Consider the following 19,169-nt stretch of genomic DNA (forward strand, 5'->3'; position numbering starts at 1 on the left):
ACGAGTGGTGCCTGGAAAATAACCTGACTCTCAACATCAGCAAAACTAGAGAGATGATAGTGGACTACCGGAAACGACCAGTCAGAGAACACCAGCCCATCCACATCAACGGTGTCAAGGTCGAAAGGGTCAGCAGCTTCAAGTTCCTTGGAGTCAACATCACCGAGGACTTCTCCTGGACCCTTCACACAGACACTGCTATCAGGAAAGCTCGCCAGCGGCTTTACTTCCTGAGGAGGCTGAGGAAGTTTAGCATGAACGCCAACATCACCTCAAATTTTTACAGGTGTGCAATTGAGAGCTTGCTGACGAGCTGCATCACAGTTTGGTACGGAAGCTGCTCTGCCAGCAGCCGTAAAGCACTAAAGAGGGTGGTGATGGCAGCAGAGCACATCACTGGCACGAGGCTTCCTGCCATTCAGGACATTTACCTCCAGCGATGCCTCCGTAAAGCACACAGCATCATCAAGGACCACAGCCACCCAGCACATCAGCTGTTCTCCTTGTTACCATCTGGCAGACGTTACAGGAGTCTGTCTGCTCAGACTACAAGACTTAAAACAGTTTTACCACCAAGCCATAAGACACCTCAACCACAACACTTAAACACACACAACACAGCACTCAGAAGCTACCCTGCAGCTTCACAAGTACTCTGTTTAATCTGCACTGGTCACTTCACTTTATTGTCATTGATATTTATATTTAAAAGTGCAATACTGTAATTTTCTGCTGCTCATTCCTGTGCAATATCCCATCTGCCCTCCCGTCTTATTTCTTTTCAAGATTTTCTTATTTAATCACTAGTGTACATATATTTATATTTATATATACATATATATTTAGTCATCTTTTCTCTTTTACCATGTCTCTCTAATATGACAAATAAAACTGAAAACTGAACTGAAACTGAACTGAACTGAACTGGAGGGAGCGTGTTTGGAGATGTGGTCCCGCTCCTGAAATTCCGATACATAATCTCCAATAAAAAAAGAAATCCCCCACCCGCCCTTGCTAGGTTAATAATGAGAAAGAAGACAAAGATGCTAAGTTTTCACAGTTTTATATCAACCTGTTACAATTTCAATTTCACTTTTTTCCATGGTGCCATGGACTTCAGTCTCTCTGGCTCAGAGTGTCTCTCTGGTCACTCAGGAGACCCAAACGAACAAAGAGCACCACACCCAGGCAGCAAACACTTTTACTGTGGGCCACAAAAACAAAATGTTAACATAGTTTGATGAGGTTTAAGTCTGGAGACTGTGCTGGCCACTTTGTTTTCAAGCTTACCTTTTTCTTTTTTCCTGAAGTAGTTCTGGCATAGCTTGGACTTATGTTCTGGGTTATTACCTTCCTGTAGGATAAACCCTTGACCAACTAGGTACATGCCAGAGATATTGCATGGAGCTGGTTCAGGGTGCCTATCACTCTGTACAAGTCACCGACCCTGGATCCAGCAAAACAGGCCCACACCATCACACTTCCTCCTCCATGTTTTACATTTTGCTTCATCAGTCCATAATAACATCTTCCAGTCCATGGCGGTGTTTCATCGCCCAGGCAAACCTCTTTGTCTTATTCTGATGTCTTAGTAATGGCTTTCTTGCAGCAACAAGTCCTATCAGACCTGCATCTCTCAGCTAGTGTGGACAGAGTATTCTCACAACTCTTTCACCCACTGGACACTCATGCTTCAAATCATCCTGGGGCTCTTAGCCACCCCTGTTTTCTTCTATTGAAAGTAAGTGCTCTGTGTCGTCAGTTCAGCACCATCTCAGCTGGTGTCAGCAACTCTAAGGGTGACACAGGCTGCTCAGACCGAGGAGCGAAATAAATAATGTGCAGACCATCGTTGGACTCCTGAACCCCGTTATTAACCTGATCACAAAGTATGGCTCTCTATCAAGTATGTTCCCTTACACACTGAATCATGCAAACTCTCACCTAACCTTATTAGTGTCATGCAGCGGCTGTGTGAAGGCAAGAGAGGACCCAAATGCACGGCTCTAGACACACGGGAATGAACTCAAAGGCAGGTCTTTATTAACAGGAACATAAGAAGTCATACAAAACTATACTAGGAGAAACTAAGCTGAGGCGCTGGGAAGACACGGAAATGCACACAACCTAGAGGGACGACGCAACACAGAACAAAGGGACACTCTGACATAAATACACAGAAGGTAATGAGGGAAGTGGGAACACACGGGGAACACAGCTGAGGACAATTACTCATGACTGAGTGGGGAGGACACGAAACTGAAAATACTGACACCAAGATGTGGACCTTAAACACAACAGTACACAGAGATGAGCACAGAGAGAGAGGCAGAGAACAAGGATGAATACGAGGGGATGAGGAGAACACAGAACACAAAGAACGGGAACACGGTACCAGAACAAACACCACAATAAAAGCATGGACACAGGGGGAATCCAAATACCAAACCAAACAATCCAATGAACATAAGGAACAAAATACAAAACCACAGGAAAACTGAGAACACTGGGTCAAAATGACCCAGGACCATGACAATTAGACCTTTTAAAATAGAGGCTCTGATCAACCCTGACCCTGTGCAGCAGAATCTGTCATGCAAGATGTGCATTCAAAGTGTTTTTCATGTATCTCAGTTAAAACTCACCCTTTCCAGTCTCCTGTGCCGCCATCTGACCTCACCTGACCTGCCCTGCTCATTGGTAGCCCCTCAGTGTACATCGTAAGGAGGACTGTGGACAAAAGAAGATTCCTGGAGTCCACAGGCAGCTGCTCTGGACAAGGCCATGCTCTGGGCCTTTCACCGCCTCCACATTGATAAACATGGTTGGTTTCCAGCATGTTCCCATTAGGAGAAGGGGGTTCTGTCATAGCCCACCAGTCCTCCTGTGTGTGTGTGTGTGTGTGTGCACATTAGTTAACCACACTTTACTTTTACTCCACCTTCTTCCCATGCATACCTGTGGTAATCAACCCACCTGCTTGTCACCGGGTGATCAGCTGGCTCCTTAGAATGCATTTCTTTCAGTCTTAGACTGAGAACTTAGACAATGTAAAATAATCAGTGTGTTCTAACCCACTAAACGATTTACACTGAATCAAAAATTTCAGTTTAAATTTAATCCTCAAGCTGGCCAGCTGTGGTGAGCTGGATGATGCTGGAAAGCAGCAGGACAGCAGCCCCTTCACCACATCCAGCAGAAAGGTGGCACGATTCCCTGTAAAGTATATGCTCTACAACACTGGTCATAATTTAGAATTTTATATGTTTTTATTGGCAAAATATTCTTCACAATCACATAACACCCCAGATTTTACATATCAACGCAGCCACAAATCCTTATCAATGTAATAGAAAACCCCAAAGATTTCAAAATAATTCTCTGACTGGGGGGTCAGCTCAGAAATACCTATATCACCAGAAGCAAACCTATTTTATTAAGCCTTGCGTGAATGTTTGAAAGCTCTTGTAATCACAGTGTATTGTTGCCTGCATTGGCATGATGGCATATATGACCACACATGATTATATCTGTCAAAGGTCTATTTGACCTTTGATATAGGTCAAGGTCACCAAATTATTCAAGTTCACTGTTAGCAGATATGCCTATGGTATCATAACTTTTCTTCAGTTATAGCATGCACCAGATTTTCAGAAATGAAATCTGCGAGTTTTAACAGATGCAACTTATGGTATCTATTTGAAACTTATAGATGACGTCTTTATCAAATTGTTAAATTCGCAAGATTTTCAGAAAACTTGACCTCTGTCGCCAAGATATGAACTTGTCTGAGACTTTTAGTAGACGCACCTATGGTTTTCTAAATGCCACATCACATCATTCTTGAGTTATTGTGTTCACAAAATTGGGTTGTTCATTCTGCAGTACCCATCAGTCTAGGCTGAGCAATAACAATCAAATTCAATGAGCTAAAAGACTTTTTAATGTTTTTATTTTATTAGTGTAAAAACACACAGATTGTATATAGGTATAAAAATAAAACAAGACAATGAGAGCAGTGATGGCCTAAAATATAACATGAGAATGTAACAGTTGATATCAATTATACCCACACACATAATACAGTGTTAACTTGAGAACAAAGAAGAGCAGGTAAAGTTGATAGTTACATGATAAGATGATGTCCTGATATTGTAGTGAGCATTTTGTTGTCATGATTTGAGTCCACTTGTCTTCTTAGAGGCAAAGTTCATTCCAATTGAAAAACACATTCTGATTTATCAACTTTATGATGTGATGAGTAATGTGAAAGTGGTCTCTTCAATGACATAAATGCACCATCCAAAGGAGATTATGGATTACTGAATGGTTTGATTATTCCCACAGGTCTAAGTTTTGCTTGATAGTAGCAACATTTCAAAGTGCAACATCTACTAAAATGTAATAACGGTATCCTTTAATCTGTGAAATGATTACATTTCAACCAGGAAAAGCTGCACAAGCTGCATATCCCTCCACACACACACACGCCACCACCCTTCACCACCACCGTTTGCTCTTACAGGCTTCCCATGAAAATACTGAAAGCACAAGATTAATACACTATTTTAAAACTAAAAAGGGTCGTCTGTTGTCCAGGAATTCATCTGCCATTTAATGATTTTCTCTTGTCACCTTAAAAACCAGTAGGTGGGTCACTACAGTGAATGCTCTACTGATTTGCCTTTAAGGCAGTAGATTGGCTGCTCCTGCTGTAGATGACCTTTTCAGAGCCAAAGACCTCACTCTTCTTTGAAAGACCTCCCTCTTGAACCAGCTGCTCTTTGGTGATAGTTGGCACTCCAACTGTCAGCACTTTCTTAGATCCTGAGACCCCTTCTGACAGTAGAGTACTTCCCTGAACAAGACGACCCTGGCTCCCCTTTAGCACTTTCGTTGACCCTGAAGGGGCCTTACCTTTGACAACCATCATGGTCTGGGACCCAGACAAGCTCCCAGCTTGGATCAGGCCATCACTCCAACTATGGGTGTCACCATTCTCCACTAGCACCATTGCGGGGCCCTGGGCTTGTCCACTGGACATTAGTGTCTGCCCTTGAACGAATACTCCTTGGGCAGGTCCAGACTGTGTGTTGTTAACCAGTACCATGCCTTGAAGGTTGGTGGTTGGTGCCTCAGCCAGCAGCACAGTGTTGTGGACCTGTGGCTGGACTACATAATGCATTGGCTGCAACACAGGAGTGGTGGTGTAGTACACAGGCTGCTGCTGCTGCATTAGGAGCATCTGGCCTTGACTTGCTAACCCTGTTTTCATTGTGTTCATCTCTTCTTTCACCTTGGCTGTACTTTCCTTTACAATTTCAGAATGCTCCGTTGTCTTCCTGACCACACTCTGCTCCACTTTGGAGATGGCAGGCTCCAGTTTGGGTGGAGGGGAGAGCTTTTGTGCACTCATCGAACTTGATACTGAGGTTTGAGTATTGATGTAGGCATTAGGGGTAATGGGTAGCACTTGTTTGTCATCACAAGAAATTGTCTCGCCTCTGCACACCTCCGCGAGAGTCTTAAACTTTGGTCCAAGGTCATCAAGAAACTGAAGGTCATTGTCTGACTCCAAAATGCTGCAGCAGCCTACTGACCCAGCAGAGGACCCTTGGCCCTCATAGTCATACACCAACAAACCATCCTTCACGCCAAGGTTGTCCTCTCTGCTGGCTGTCTTCTGTATAAAAAAATCAATCAATAAAAAAAATCAATACACTTTAAAAATAACGAAAGACATATTTATTGACGACAGTGACAGCCAATAAAAAGTGAATAATATCCACATAAACATTATTAGTTGCAACATTAACACGTGTGTTCACCTAACATCATTAGTAAAGCTACTACATATCACGTTTAGTGTTAAAACTTTCCATTTAATTGGATTTAGTTGTCCATTTAGTTGTCAGCTAATTTCTCACCTGAGAGTAATACTGTGCCAGGAAGTGACGTGGCAGGGCCATGCTATCAAAAAATCCACCTTGCCTTGATTCTCTGGTCTCAAACTCTGAATGGAAATTATTGAAACCCCTCATTTCTTTTCTGTAGTCAGTTGAAAAACCACCATGAGAGGCGCCAAATTTCATCCCATTAATGTCAGTGAGAGATGCCTCATAATCAAAACTTCCCGCTGGTGCCATTGCTCCATTTTCAACTGTGCCAGTAGTCAGAAGTAGTGGCCCTTCCTATAAAAGTCATACAATTGTTAGAACAGTGAACAGTTTTTTTATTGTGATTAAAAATCACTTTGATGGAGCTTTCACAAAGACATCATCATCGATGCCGAGATTATTCCCATTTTCAACACTTAAGGTAGTTGCAGTCTCACCGTTTTTTCTCCCGGCCCTTCGGTGCGGTAGTCAATAAGGTGTGACTTGGTCTCAAAGTCAGGCATGTCACTAAAGAGGTCTGGAAACTGTTTAACAGAGCCACATAGGCAGAAGAACAGTAGCAGAGGAATGACTGTAAAAAAAAATGTTTTATTTAAAGTTAAAGCTACAAATGTGGTGTGAGGTCAAAAGAAGGAGCAACAGTTTTTCAGAATGTGTAAAATCCCTAAAATAGATGTAATTACTGGGATTCCTTTAAGCTTTGGTAAGCTTTGGGGGATTTTAAATTGTTACAAAAGTCTAATCTGTTTAATTTTTGTAGTTATTGGTAGCAAGTGTAGAATAGTTTGGTCTGTAATTACTTTTGGCTATGTATTTCCTATTGGGAGAGACACAGGGTTTATTAGGTAAACCCTGCTAGTACCAGTTCATGCCTCTTTTCCTAACCTGCCTTTATTCTCCATAGATTCCCTATAGATGGTGTTATGATGTCATTGGCTGATTATATATTTATATAATTAAAAGCTGACCAAGTCTACCTATAAAATAGTCAGTAAGTTTTTTATTTAAATTTCTAGGTAAGAGAGTTACATTTTGTTATGGTTCGAGTATCAGTATATTTCTTTCATTGTCCTTTTTTACCTTATCAAAATTCTCAAATAAAATAATCACATAATGCTTACTCAAGAGCAGTAGTAGGCCCGCTAGTATTAGCCCAATGCCCGCAGGTCCTAATGATGTTGTTTTGCTAACACGACCATTGCTGCCTTGGTTTCCACACACAACTCCATCCTCGCAGGTACAAACTTGGACCGTCATTCTCTGAGGTTCAGGGCAGGCGTGTCCCTGCTGATCCTTCACCACAAATTCCACTTCATAAACACCAGGCCAAAAAGCCTCCTGAGACCGCAAGATAGCTGTAGTGTCTGTCAGAAACCAGAAAAATGTGAAATAAGTATGTATATGCATTACTCATAGATTTAGTCTTAGAGTGTATATGACAGATTGTAATCCACATTTTTATCTCAAAATAAAATTTTAAAATTTGTAAAACAAACAAAGCAAACAACAGCAACAACAAAACTTTGGTGTATTGACCTTTTTTTGTCTTTTGTCATTGTTTTCTTTATTTAACTACTATATCTAAAAAACAAACAAACAAAAAAACAAACAACTGAAATCATGATCTCACCATTTAGACGCTCCACGTTCCATTTCCCTTTTGTGTTTTCTGGGATGATCTCAAAGTGAAAAGGGGGGCCATTAGGATATGCGTCTTTATCATTGGCATTCACAATTACAGCATTTGCTGTGCTGCACAGAGTCTGGAAATTGCTGGTCAGGGTGGGGCAGTGGTCATTAGAATCTTCCACTTGGATGGCTATCGTACCAGTGGCTGTTTTACCAGGCATGTCTGTGGTGTAAAACCAGAAACAAACATATATAATCCAGTATTTTCTTTTTTTTTTCTTTTGCATTGATATTTCTCCAGAGAGTTCTTCGACATTCATGCCGTACCATCTGAAATGCAGAGTATTTTGGCAGTATATGTCCCATTGACCAGGTATGGAGATTCCCTGTCAGGCATCTTGTTCAGTTTGATCTCAGCTGTCTCTGGGTCAATCGTTAGCCAGTTGTCAGGGTCTGAGCCTTTGGCATATCTACAGCAGAAATAGACCAGTTATGAGTATCACTATTATTGTGCACAGAAAGAGAAGCTGACACATGTGTATGTGGACTGACTTGACTGCCTTAGCTGGTTGTCCAGTATCTCCATCTTTTGCAGGGTAGCTTGCAATAACATTTTTAATGTTAAAGGATTTCCCTCCCTCTGAGACGGGAATAGCTTTGATTTTAGGATCAAATCGTGGCCCCTCCGGCTGGTTCTTCACATTGATTTTGATAGGATAAGTTAATCTTCCACCGCTTCCGCCACTTGCTCCACTTGCTCCACTGGCACCACTGGCACCACTGGCACCACTGGCACCACTGGCACCACCACCACCGCCTCCACCGCCTCCAAATGATACACTTGCTCCACTGCCTCCACTTCCAACTAATGGATTCTTGTTCCTGACGGCTAAGCCTAGTTCAAGGCTCTTTATATCCTCATAATCCACAGCCTGTAAAGGACAGATACAAGAACATATCTTTTAGCTCAAAAAATAATTAAAATGATTGATGACACATAAGAAACAATACAGTGTTTTATATGCATCTATAATTGGACTGTTGCTATTGTTGATACATTTTTGCTTATTGTAAAACAAAAGGTATTATTGATTTTATATAAACTAACCTGCAAAATTATGCTCCTGTGCTATGTGTTATGAATGTTCTGAAAAAAATAGTTAAAGTAATGGGCAGTAGTCATATAGCAATGGCCAGTAAACCTCATACAGTGGTAATAGTTTTGTCTTCCAGCCAAATACTACAGGGTAGTACTACAGGGACTTGACGCAAGCTGAATAAGCAAGTCAATGACAGCTTAAAATATTGGAAGGCAAAAATTAACAACTCCGAGCTTTATCGATAAGAGACACTTATCAAATTTTGGAATACTTTGAGTCTAAGTTCACATTGTAGGTTGTAATGCGTTCCAAAGTAAAATATTATTGTAATGACATTATATAACTCTGTAACAAAGTAATGAAACGTGTTATTGTACTAAATTCAATAATTTACATACAGCTACAATAATGCTGTTACTTGCATTACAGAGGTGCATCAGTTATCTGAACGACAGTTAGATAGAACAACAACAACAAAAAAACAAAGCTGAAAAAAACAAAACAAAAAAGGCCCCCGAATATCTTTTGCTTCCTGTGTATTTGTGGAACTTTGGATGCTACTCTTATTTTTATTGCCTGAAAAAACAAGAGCACGCTGGTAATGTACAAACTGCATCTAGAACAGAAACAACTACATTACACTCCTAATACAACATTTTCTTTTTGCAAGCATCTCCACAGACAGCATGCAAAAACAAAGCTAACAAAGAATCATGAGTGATGTTAAAGCATAGCATATGCTGACACCAGGTCAGGTTGATCTTCAGCAGGAAACAAAAGAAATTATTATTACATGTTTATGTTTCTAAAGTAGAATCACTGTGGCATTCACTTTAATGTCTCTTTGGGGTGACATTCAGCTTTGCAATTTGTTGTCATTTTTGTGTTCATATGTGACATCAAAAGAAGCAAAGTATGTGTTCTCATTAGGATACATATTTGTGTCAGTGTGTGGCACTCTAGCTTCTGGTTTATATTTTTAGCTCAGATAGTTCTGTTTTTCATTATTAGGTTTAGAGGATTATAACATCATTATTAGGTAATTGCAGGGAAATGCATTTCAGTATATGTTACAGAGTAACACAAGTAATGTAACAAGTTGGGTTACGAAGTAACATGCTGCATTACTTTAGAAAAAAAAGGTAACAGTAATGTGTAATACGCCATTTCTTTTTAGAGTTATGACCCAACACTGGTCCCCATCTACTAGCCAGATTAGGATTTGCAAAATTCAAAGCAAAATGTTTTCTTATATACAGTTTAAATTTTAAAAATTGAATAACTAATTATAAACTAAAGACATTTAAATCTCCTAATTTGCAATTTGCAATGCCAGTGTGCCCCTAGGGGTAGTCAGGGTGAGTTGGGGTGAGTGGTATTTTTAATAGCAATTCACACTTCACTTTTGTTTCCTAACTAAATTACTAAAGGACCAGTGCATTTGTCTCTTTGTTATTTGATTACATTTTTTATGTTTAATCATGTGTATGATCAAGTTTGTAACGGTGTTTCTTTAAAATTAAATTAGTGGCCATCTAATGGTCACAGGTTCATTGAAACCAAAGTAAAACAAATCTTCATATATGTGAATAGCACTCTTGTGAATGGCAGCATAGTCAACCATAGGAAACAATCATCACCATGCAGTGATCAAGGTTCTGATCCTTACATCATTCATAAGAGGGCCATTTGCCACAAAGTTTGACTTTGCATTTGCCAGATAGTAAAAAAGCTGAGTAACAGCACATAATTTCTTCTTAATTAAAAAGGCTGTACCTTGTCAAGCATTAAGATGCCTTCATTGGTGTTGGGGTCTGTTTTAATGCTGAAATACCCAGCCTCATTGCCTTTGACAATATCAAACACAGCTTCCCAGTTGTCTGTGCCTTTTAGATCCAGGTCCTCTGCTTTGATTCTCATTACCTCCACACCTTCTGTGTTCTCCTCAATGCTTCCTTCATACTGTAAGTGAAACGCATAACATGAAATTAGAGTTCAGCTGTGTCTGGGTGTGTTCACTTTGCCCTAATGTCCTCCTGTGTATATACTGTCTGTGCCACTCTGTTCTTGGTCACATCCTCACTCATGTTGTGTGAGCCTCCTCAGTCTGTTCTGTCAGTCCTATCCTGCACATTATTTGTTTTCTGTGCCATTTGAAATAACTTTTTGATTTCAGCCAATGAAATAGTTATTTCACGCAATGACATGCAATTGGCTATTGTTCACATGTTATTGTAAGTTGACCTTGAGGGTCTGAAAGGTGCCTATAAGTAAAATGTATTATTATTATTATTATAAATCAATTCATAATTCTATGTAATGTTCTTTTTTTCTGGATTTTTGGTTGATATTTTGCCTCTCCCATTAAAATGAAACCATATTAAAAATGAATACTTTTCTCTCTATGTGGCAAAATCACAAATTCAGCAGGTGGTCAAATAAATATTTCCCCTACTGTATATGTTAATACAGAGAAATGTAAAGAAGAGAGGTACCTGAACTTTTTCCAGTGTGGGAGGATTGTCATTTACATCACGGATATTTATGGTAATAGTGGTAGTTCCGGTGTTTCCCTCTGGATCTCCATTTCGATCTTGACCTTTTATCGTCAGAATGTACTTACTACATGTCTGAAATTAAAAGACATCAAAATAGTCATTAAACAAATAAGTTTGTACAATACTGGAGTTAGAACAGAGACTTGGGATGTTATCAAGATGTTTCATTCATCATTTTTGTCATAGTATCTAACTGAATGGACTGAATGAAAATAATCATTGTTATCTTGTAATTACTTGGTTAAATGATTTGAGTTTCATTAACACAAACACAATAGAGAATTTTATTTATGGAATGGTCAAAAGGTTAACAGATTTGTTAAATAGGGTAACAAGGACCCTCTGCCTTTACTGTATCCAGAATATTTGCCCTTGGATGTTTGCTCTGGTTTGGTAAGCTTGTTCCATAATAATGGCTCTAAAGGCCCATTCTGAGGACACAGAGATCGAGGAATGAATATGACAGGCCGTCGAAACACAAAATAAAACAGCAAGCTCAATTGTGTCGAGGACTGTGGTTTACTGTTCCACCTGCCCCTTCAGCTGCCACTGATCTCTTTTACTATATGCTCCGGTGTATAATTTTTTTCTTCTTCTGCTAAATAGTTACCCCTCCCCCCCACTATATATAGCCATATATAGTGGTTATATATCTCACCACTATCCCATCTTATTAAAAGAACTTTCTTGAATCACATAGTCAAACATACAGTCTAAACTGAACACTGTTAGTATAGTTCATACCTCTCTGTCCAGAACAGGCTTTTTAACAAAGATGGATCCACTTTGTCTGTCTATGTAGAACATATCTTCCGCTGGATTCTGACCTATGATGCTATAAGCAATCTGAGAATTGGGATTTCCTGGTTCATCAGCATCAAATGCAGTGACTGTCGTAACCAAGGTAGCTGTAGCATTAAATGAAAAAACAAAACAAAACTCAATTTAATTAGAATTTTAAATTTTAAACAAAAATTAATTTCACATTCATTGACACTGTACATGAGAAAAACAGACATTCTGATCTCCATATTGATATTGTTCAGTGTCCTGCCCTGGTTTTAAAACAATGATACAAACTTGTCAAGAAGAGCTCCTAACTGTTGTGTGCCAAATAATGCTATTTACATAATGAGCAAATGTTAACAGAAAATTGTTATTTACAAGATTAGACAATAAATAAATATAAAATAATAATAATAGTGAAATAACATGAACTGCAGAACGCAGGCTGTCTGTAACCTCCAGCAGCTCATTGGAAAGACTTAAGCAATTTGATCACTCAATTACACAAACACTATTAGAAAAATCAAAATCCTTTTTGTTTAATTTATAATTCAATCATTTAGTTTTACACCACTCACTACCATTACAAATTTGAATGAGATTCACACCACTGACCTCTAGGACTGAGCTCATCTACTTCAACAGGTTCAACATCTGGAAATACTGGAGAGTTGTCATTCTCATCTACAACCTTGATTCGTAAGTCAATTTTTTTTTCTGCAATTCTGCCATCGTTGTACGTAGCAACACCAGACAACTGAAAGAGTAGTAGATAAAAATGTAACCATTGTTGTTCGTTATTTAGCTTGACATAAACTACAACGCCTTGCAGTGTGGATTAACCACCAGTAAAGGTGCATTTTACAAGTTTAGGTGACAAAGGTTAGCGAAACCAATTTAGTATAAGAGCAAATACTATATATTACAGTGAGCAACAGAAAAAATATCTTTGTAGAACGTTATATTATCATGGCAAAATTGGTCTTTCTTCTTTTCTATAAAATGCCATCACTTCATCTTTCTTTACACAACTATGACTGAAAATGGTATCATGTAACCTTTAACATGTTTCTAATTGGCCATTGATATGGTCGACAGCTGTGGTCACATGTTTACATACATTCATCATAGGCATGAGTGCCATGGTAGTTTGGAACTTTTAATTATTTCTTTGAAGTGGTCCCAATTATATATACAAGCTTTTAAGCACAGTCCACACATTTTCAGAAATCAGTGGCTGTTCGGAAGACCCAGTTGTGCCCAAGCTTCATCCTTACTGATGATTTGAAGTGAAAATGAAGACTTTGAAGTTAGTCTTTCTTCTTTATTATTCCATTCATTTGTGCAATGTATCAGCAGCACTGGGAGCAAATAGTTCCAGAACATGGTGCAATCATCACCATGCTGAAAAGCTGGTACAGGGTTTTCTGGGCTTGAAAGACCGAATAGCCTAATCTTGGTCTCGTCTGAGCAATAAAGCGCAATTTTGGCTTGATCATGTGGGTAGATGCAAATCTGAGTCAAACTTTGAAGTCGTAGATTTTGGAGCAGGAGCTTCATTCTTGGTCAGCACCCTCTCAGTCCATGGTGATGTAAAACTCACTTCACTGTGCACAGTGACTCTGGTGTTCCAGCAGTTCCCAGTTTATGGCAGGCTTGAGTGTTAGAGGTTCCTGGATTGTTCCTGAACATCTGAACCAATGTCCTTTCATCTGAGGGTAACAGCTTGGATCTTCTTCCAGAACTTGGCAAAGTGGTGGCATATCCAAAAACTTGTACTTGTATATAATTATTTTGATGATGATCTTGGAATCTGTAGTTGTTTAAGAGTGGTGAGAGGTGACCTTCCTAACTTTTGTAGATCTGCAATTCCCCTCCTCAGTTATTCACTAAGTTCCTTGGACTTTACCATTGTTCTGAGTTCTTAGTGAATCCAGTGAGTGGTTCAAAAAAATCCTTTTTATGCTGTTAAAGAGAAACTACCAGTTGTAGTCAATCATGACTAACTCACTAACGAGAAGTTAATGAGTCAGTCAGCCTGTACAATGATTGTACAGCCAAAATGCTGTACAATCATTTGGAAAAATGATTGACATTGGATTTTTTTTTAGTCCTTTATTTAACCAGGTAAAAAAAAATCTCATTTCCAAGAGAGACCTGGCATCATGGCAGCAAAAGTCAAAAATACATGTACCACATGAGTACATAAAAAGAAGAGGTCAAAGAAATGGCCCAAAATTACCATGATATTCATTCCAATGATGAGTATTTGTAAACGTCCACCACAGCTGTAGATAATTCTTAAACTATGTAGACTAAAGCACTGTATGAATGTATTGCTTAATGTTTTTTATAGTCTGAGGTGGTCATTAAGACTAGGAAAGGCGTATATAAATGGCAGTCCATTTTGAATTATCTTAATATTTAATGTATTGAGGACAGCTGTTGAATCTTATTCAATAGCAAAGAAGAACTACAGGAGGACTCACGTTGTAAGTATCGATCTCTTCCCTGTCAAGCACTTTAGTGACACGAACATCACCAGTATGCTGGTCAACCACAAAGACATGGAAAGGATATCTGTTTGCCCCAACACCTTCCAGGGAGTAGAGAAGATTTGAGCCAACCTGAAGATCGGATCGAATCTGAAACACAAGGTGGAAGACTTCATTATTTCACCACATATGCACCAAAAAACTGAAGTTGTCTATTTCTTTAAATAATTTGTTTTTAACATGAATTCTTATTATGTGTGAAACTGATTTATTCATATTCTTACAGCTGGTGGTGTTAAATTGTCAAATAATAAGACATTTTTAAACAGTATGCTAATCATCAAAATCAAAATATTTCAATACATAAAGGAAATTAGGGGGTCACAGGTGCTCCAAGACAGTAAGTAACTAAACTAAATTAAATAATACAATAAGGAAATAAAAGAAAAAAAGTAAAGAAAGTAAGAAAGAGAGGTTAAAGTTTATTACAATTCTTCAGTGTTCTCTTCTATATGTTTTTGGTTGCATAACTTTCAAATAATAATCTGAATGCATTTGAAATCACTGTCAGCAAGCAAGAAAACAATGGGGGTTTAAAGATCCCTTCACAAACAATAAGACAGTCACCTGAGCCAGCACCTAGAAATGCTAATGCTATTTTTCAGTGGTTTCTTACAGTCGATACTTTATCTATAACATAAAATGTTTCAGAAAAGGTTAGGCGATACCTGAAGAAAAACCATCTTGGTGGCACTAAAAAGTCATGGTTAAACATTGAATTACTTCACTGATACATGGGTATTTTTTTTGTTTATGACAGGCATTTATGCTTAATAATCAGGAGACAGAATTAAAGTAAAATTAAGTATCAGTGACTTACCTTAGCGATCGACTTCTCTTTAGTGTAATCGAAATTTTCCTTAAGAGGCTTTGGAGGAAGAACCCATTCTCTTCTTTTTCTTACCAAACTGTATCCAGAGTTGTGATTCTCTACAGCAAGAGCTTGGAGCTATAACACAACAGATGTTATTATGTCAGCATGAAATCTTACTTAACTGAAAATCTGGTGCTAAATGGTGTTAAATATCTTTACATGGGAGATCTTGGAAGAAATATTTAAAAACAAAAAAAACTTCAATACTCTTACATAATAGCTTTAGTGTCTGTGACCCAGCGTTTATGTTTTGGGCATTTTTGACCTTGTTTACTTTTATTGTAGTGATCTGTCATCCTATTTGCTGGTGCTTCCTCGCTTCCTGATATGAATAGTTCTTAGTTTCTTGTTCGTTTAGTCTCGTCCTTTTTGTGTCCTAGTTGTCTGTCTCATGTGTTCCACCCAGCTTGTCACGCCTCCCTCGCTCTCTGTCGCTGTGTTGTGTTTCCTGTTTTATTTTGTCTGGTTAAGTCCAATTGGTTCCTCGTTCCACAGCTGCCTCCACTTCCCTGATCATCCTGCTGTGTATTTATTGGGTGAGTTTCCCTTTGTCCCTCGTCGGATCATCAGTTCATCTGCTCTCGTGTTTAGTTTTGCCCCGGTTAGTTTTAATTTGGGTCCACTCTCTTTCCACTTCACATGATCTGCCACCGCAGACCGTGACAATAGCATTTAGGGCAAAATTAGAGTTTGTTCGATTCTAACCAATCAAATTAATATTTAGTATGACCACCTTTATTCTTTAACTTTCTTAGGCAAACTTTCTTGTAATTTAAGTAGTTTTCAAGAACAATGCTTGTCTCTTTTGCCTGCTAACTGCCTTTTGTCTCATTCTCTATCAAGATGATGTTGAAGTCTCTAACCTCTTAATACCTAGTGTGACATATTTGATACATACAGTTTTTGTGAGTTTCAAAACTTCTACATTATCAGTTTGATTTTTTCCCCCCTGAAAAACCTAAACAAGTGGCACAACACACTTTAAGTAATTTTAAAAAATGCCAGATGTAGCAAATACAATACGAATTAAAAGTCATATATGGAAGTTTAAATCTTATTAATATTTAAACAGTTTTGTCAGATGGTTCAATAAACTCTCCATTTCTCCAACTTTCCAAAAAAGTTGACTTTTCTGGCAATTATTTCATCATTCACTGTGGGTTGTTCTATCCATGTATCATTTTAGTGTACTAACAGTACACTAAAATGATACAATATAACTGTCATACAGAAAAATGAAGCCACTCAGATGGTCCTGACTATACTTCTGTTCTGTTTTCATAGTTCCATCAATTTTGACAAGAATTTCCACCATTTTTAACGATGGCTGTAGACACTCACTGTTCTGCTTCTCTCCTGACCTCCTCTGTACATAAAAAGATTTAAGACAGAATTTTCAAATGTGGATTCATCATTCCATAAGACCTGTTAGCACTGATATTTACTTAATTCCTTGTGTAACTTGGAATACCTCAGCCTTTTCTCCCTGTTTTCCTATTTTAAGAATGCCTTGTTAACAGCCACCCTTCCACTAGGACCATTTCCTAGGAGTTTTGCCTACTTCTTTAGACATAGCTTTAAGATGCTGTACACGTACAGCACATATTTTTTAGGCTGGCTGCATTCTTTTTTGTCCTTCACTTTTCTAGCTCCTCAAATTTGTCAGAGACATAGTAATGATATATATGTCAGCACTCTTAGGACCCAGTTTTATATTGATATAGTTTATTTTTGTTCTCACGTTTACACAGACTTGTTCTTTATTAGTCAGGATCAACGTTAGAAAGCCTTGCCAGACTGTTTGAAAACATATAGAGGACTTCTGCCCTGTTTTAATCATCCTGATGTTAATGATGCATCAGTTCAAAATACAGTCTTGGATTACAGAATCTGTCCTCGCTTGTTTTTGTGGCTTCAAAAAGTTACATTATTAAAACATTCTAAATTCCTTTTTTTTTTTATATTGCTACTCATACACAGAATAACTCACAATAATTATCACTGGTTTATATTCACAGATTAAATAAAAGGGGCATTGGTTCATGTTCCTTTCTAAACTTCCTGATGTCTCTAACTGAACAATAAATAAATAAATAAACAAATAAATAAATAAATAACTACAGGGAAAATCAACCTCATACCTTGTGACATGCGTTCGTTGTCACAAAGTATGTTGATGACAAATTACTTTTTGTTACAATTAATTGCTAAAGAATGTAAGGATCATCATTTCGAGTCAGCACCTTGAGCTTTGAGCTAATGAGTTTATAAAAAGATGATCAGTGAAAAAGTTTTAATTTTTATTTGACACACACAGAGAGAGAGAGAGAGAGAGAGAGAGAGAGAGAGAGAAAAAGAGCTTCACTCTGATTTCATGTTTATGTACACTCACTGTTCACCCCTCTGTCCCAGACTTTCTAGCCTCACCATTTCTATATATTTACCACTAAAGGTGTATCACTTGTATTGCCTCCGATATGTGCAAAACTACACAATTAACAATATGAGTGTTAAAAGTGTCAAAACATTAAAGTAATGTTAAATGGTTAAACAGAGAGACAGACAAGGAAACCTGAACAGACATCGAAAAGATAATGAAACCAAAACTAGAAAAAAAAAACATTTTAAGTGTATCTGATATCCTCATGTTTGTGTTGTTCCTGTAATATGGAAATAATGCTAGTTCAGGCTTATCATTTCATTGTATGTTATTAATGTTGGTTTATTAGTGATAGTTTTTAAAAACTATATCGTCATTATAATACTGGTCCAGGATCAGCATCACAACTGACCAATGGCAGTAAATAATAGGAACAACACCAGCACACTTCATCGCATACACCCCTGTATGTCATACCTCTCATTAATCTAAATGGAAAGGAGCTGAAAGTAACTTTAATGTAAATGGCTCGACCTTTACATTTTCTAATCTAATTTTTTGAAATTAGAATCACCAGTAAATCTAATGTAAGTCGGCAAATAGCTTTCTAGCTGGTAAAGTGGAGAAACACACCCAATCACTCCATCTAGAGAAAAAATTCACATGGAATACTTCAAGCTTCCAGAGAAGGGAGTGCCCTCATACTTCTAAGTAAAAGATGCACGGCCAAGTATGCAATGACGGCTAAACATTTTCAATTACACCTAGTTATAACTACTATCATTTGCTGAAACATCTTCCAGAATTCAGATAACAAAAAATAAACAAAGACATTTCAAAACCAGTTTGGTTAAGTGGTGAAATAGCTTTTTCTTTTTTGTCTTCTTCTTTACTTTTTAAATTAAAAAAAGCACTGAACTCACCGCAAACACCAGCAACACAAACACGGGAAAAGAAGCCCAAGTCATGATCGGGGAAAACTCCAAACGAATATTATCCGATCAAGTGAACCGTCAGAGTTCTGGAGGCTATGCTTCCTGAATGTGCCAGCTGAAATGAGATGAGGTGGCTTATCACAGAGCTTATCAGGGAGGAGGGACTCTTTCTCCCTCTCTCTAGCTCAAATACACAATGACACACACACACACCCACAGCATCAAAATCTAGAAAAAATAGATAGTCGATCTTTTACATGACTGTTCATGTAAAGACTACTGTGTAAGTGTGTGAAGTGAGGGCAAAGCCAGGGCCTTGTAAGATGAAGCATGTTTACATACCCAAGGTAACTTTAATGCCAGCGTTATCTGGATTCACTTATCACAACATCAGCAATCAACTGTTACATGTAGCTGGATAACAACATGCTAAGTTAACCCAGGTTTCATTCTAA

General features: G+C 38.2%; 1 protein-coding gene across 1 annotated transcript; it reads right to left on the reverse strand.

The window, feature by feature from the left end:
- Nucleotides 1–3,250: 3,250 nt before the first annotated feature.
- On the reverse strand, nucleotides 3,251–18,844 carry LOC146499141 (desmoglein-2.1-like). Its single transcript, XM_085138488.1, has 14 exons — nucleotides 18,703–18,844; nucleotides 15,346–15,474; nucleotides 14,460–14,615; nucleotides 12,586–12,727; nucleotides 11,929–12,092; nucleotides 11,122–11,256; nucleotides 10,403–10,588; nucleotides 8,079–8,458; nucleotides 7,854–7,996; nucleotides 7,528–7,749; nucleotides 7,019–7,261; nucleotides 6,335–6,468; nucleotides 5,928–6,191; nucleotides 3,251–5,683 (listed from the first exon to the last, which is right to left on the reverse strand). The coding sequence occupies exons 1-14, from the start codon at nucleotides 18,745–18,747 to the stop codon at nucleotides 4,673–4,675; spliced, it is 3,354 nt and encodes a 1,117-aa protein (XP_084994614.1). The 5' UTR covers nucleotides 18,748–18,844; the 3' UTR covers nucleotides 3,251–4,672.
- Between the last annotated feature and the right edge of the window lie 325 nt (nucleotides 18,845–19,169).

Source organism: Neolamprologus multifasciatus, chromosome 17 (genome assembly GCF_963576455.1).
Source record: "Neolamprologus multifasciatus chromosome 17, fNeoMul1.2, whole genome shotgun sequence".
In the NCBI taxonomy this organism is placed as follows: domain Eukaryota; kingdom Metazoa; phylum Chordata; class Actinopteri; order Cichliformes; family Cichlidae; genus Neolamprologus; species Neolamprologus multifasciatus.

Coding starts and splice junctions, on each gene's coding strand:
- LOC146499141 (XM_085138488.1), bottom strand. CDS start 18,747: ATGACTTGGGCTTCTTTTCCCGTGTTTGTGTTGCTGGTGTTTGCG. Junction 12,093..12,585: donor AGATGAGCTCAGTCCTAGAG/GTCAGTGGTGTG, acceptor TTAATGCTACAG/CTACCTTGGTTACGACAGTC. Junction 8,459..10,402: donor GCATCTTAATGCTTGACAAG/GTACAGCCTTTT, acceptor TGTCCTTTACAG/GCTGTGGATTATGAGGATAT.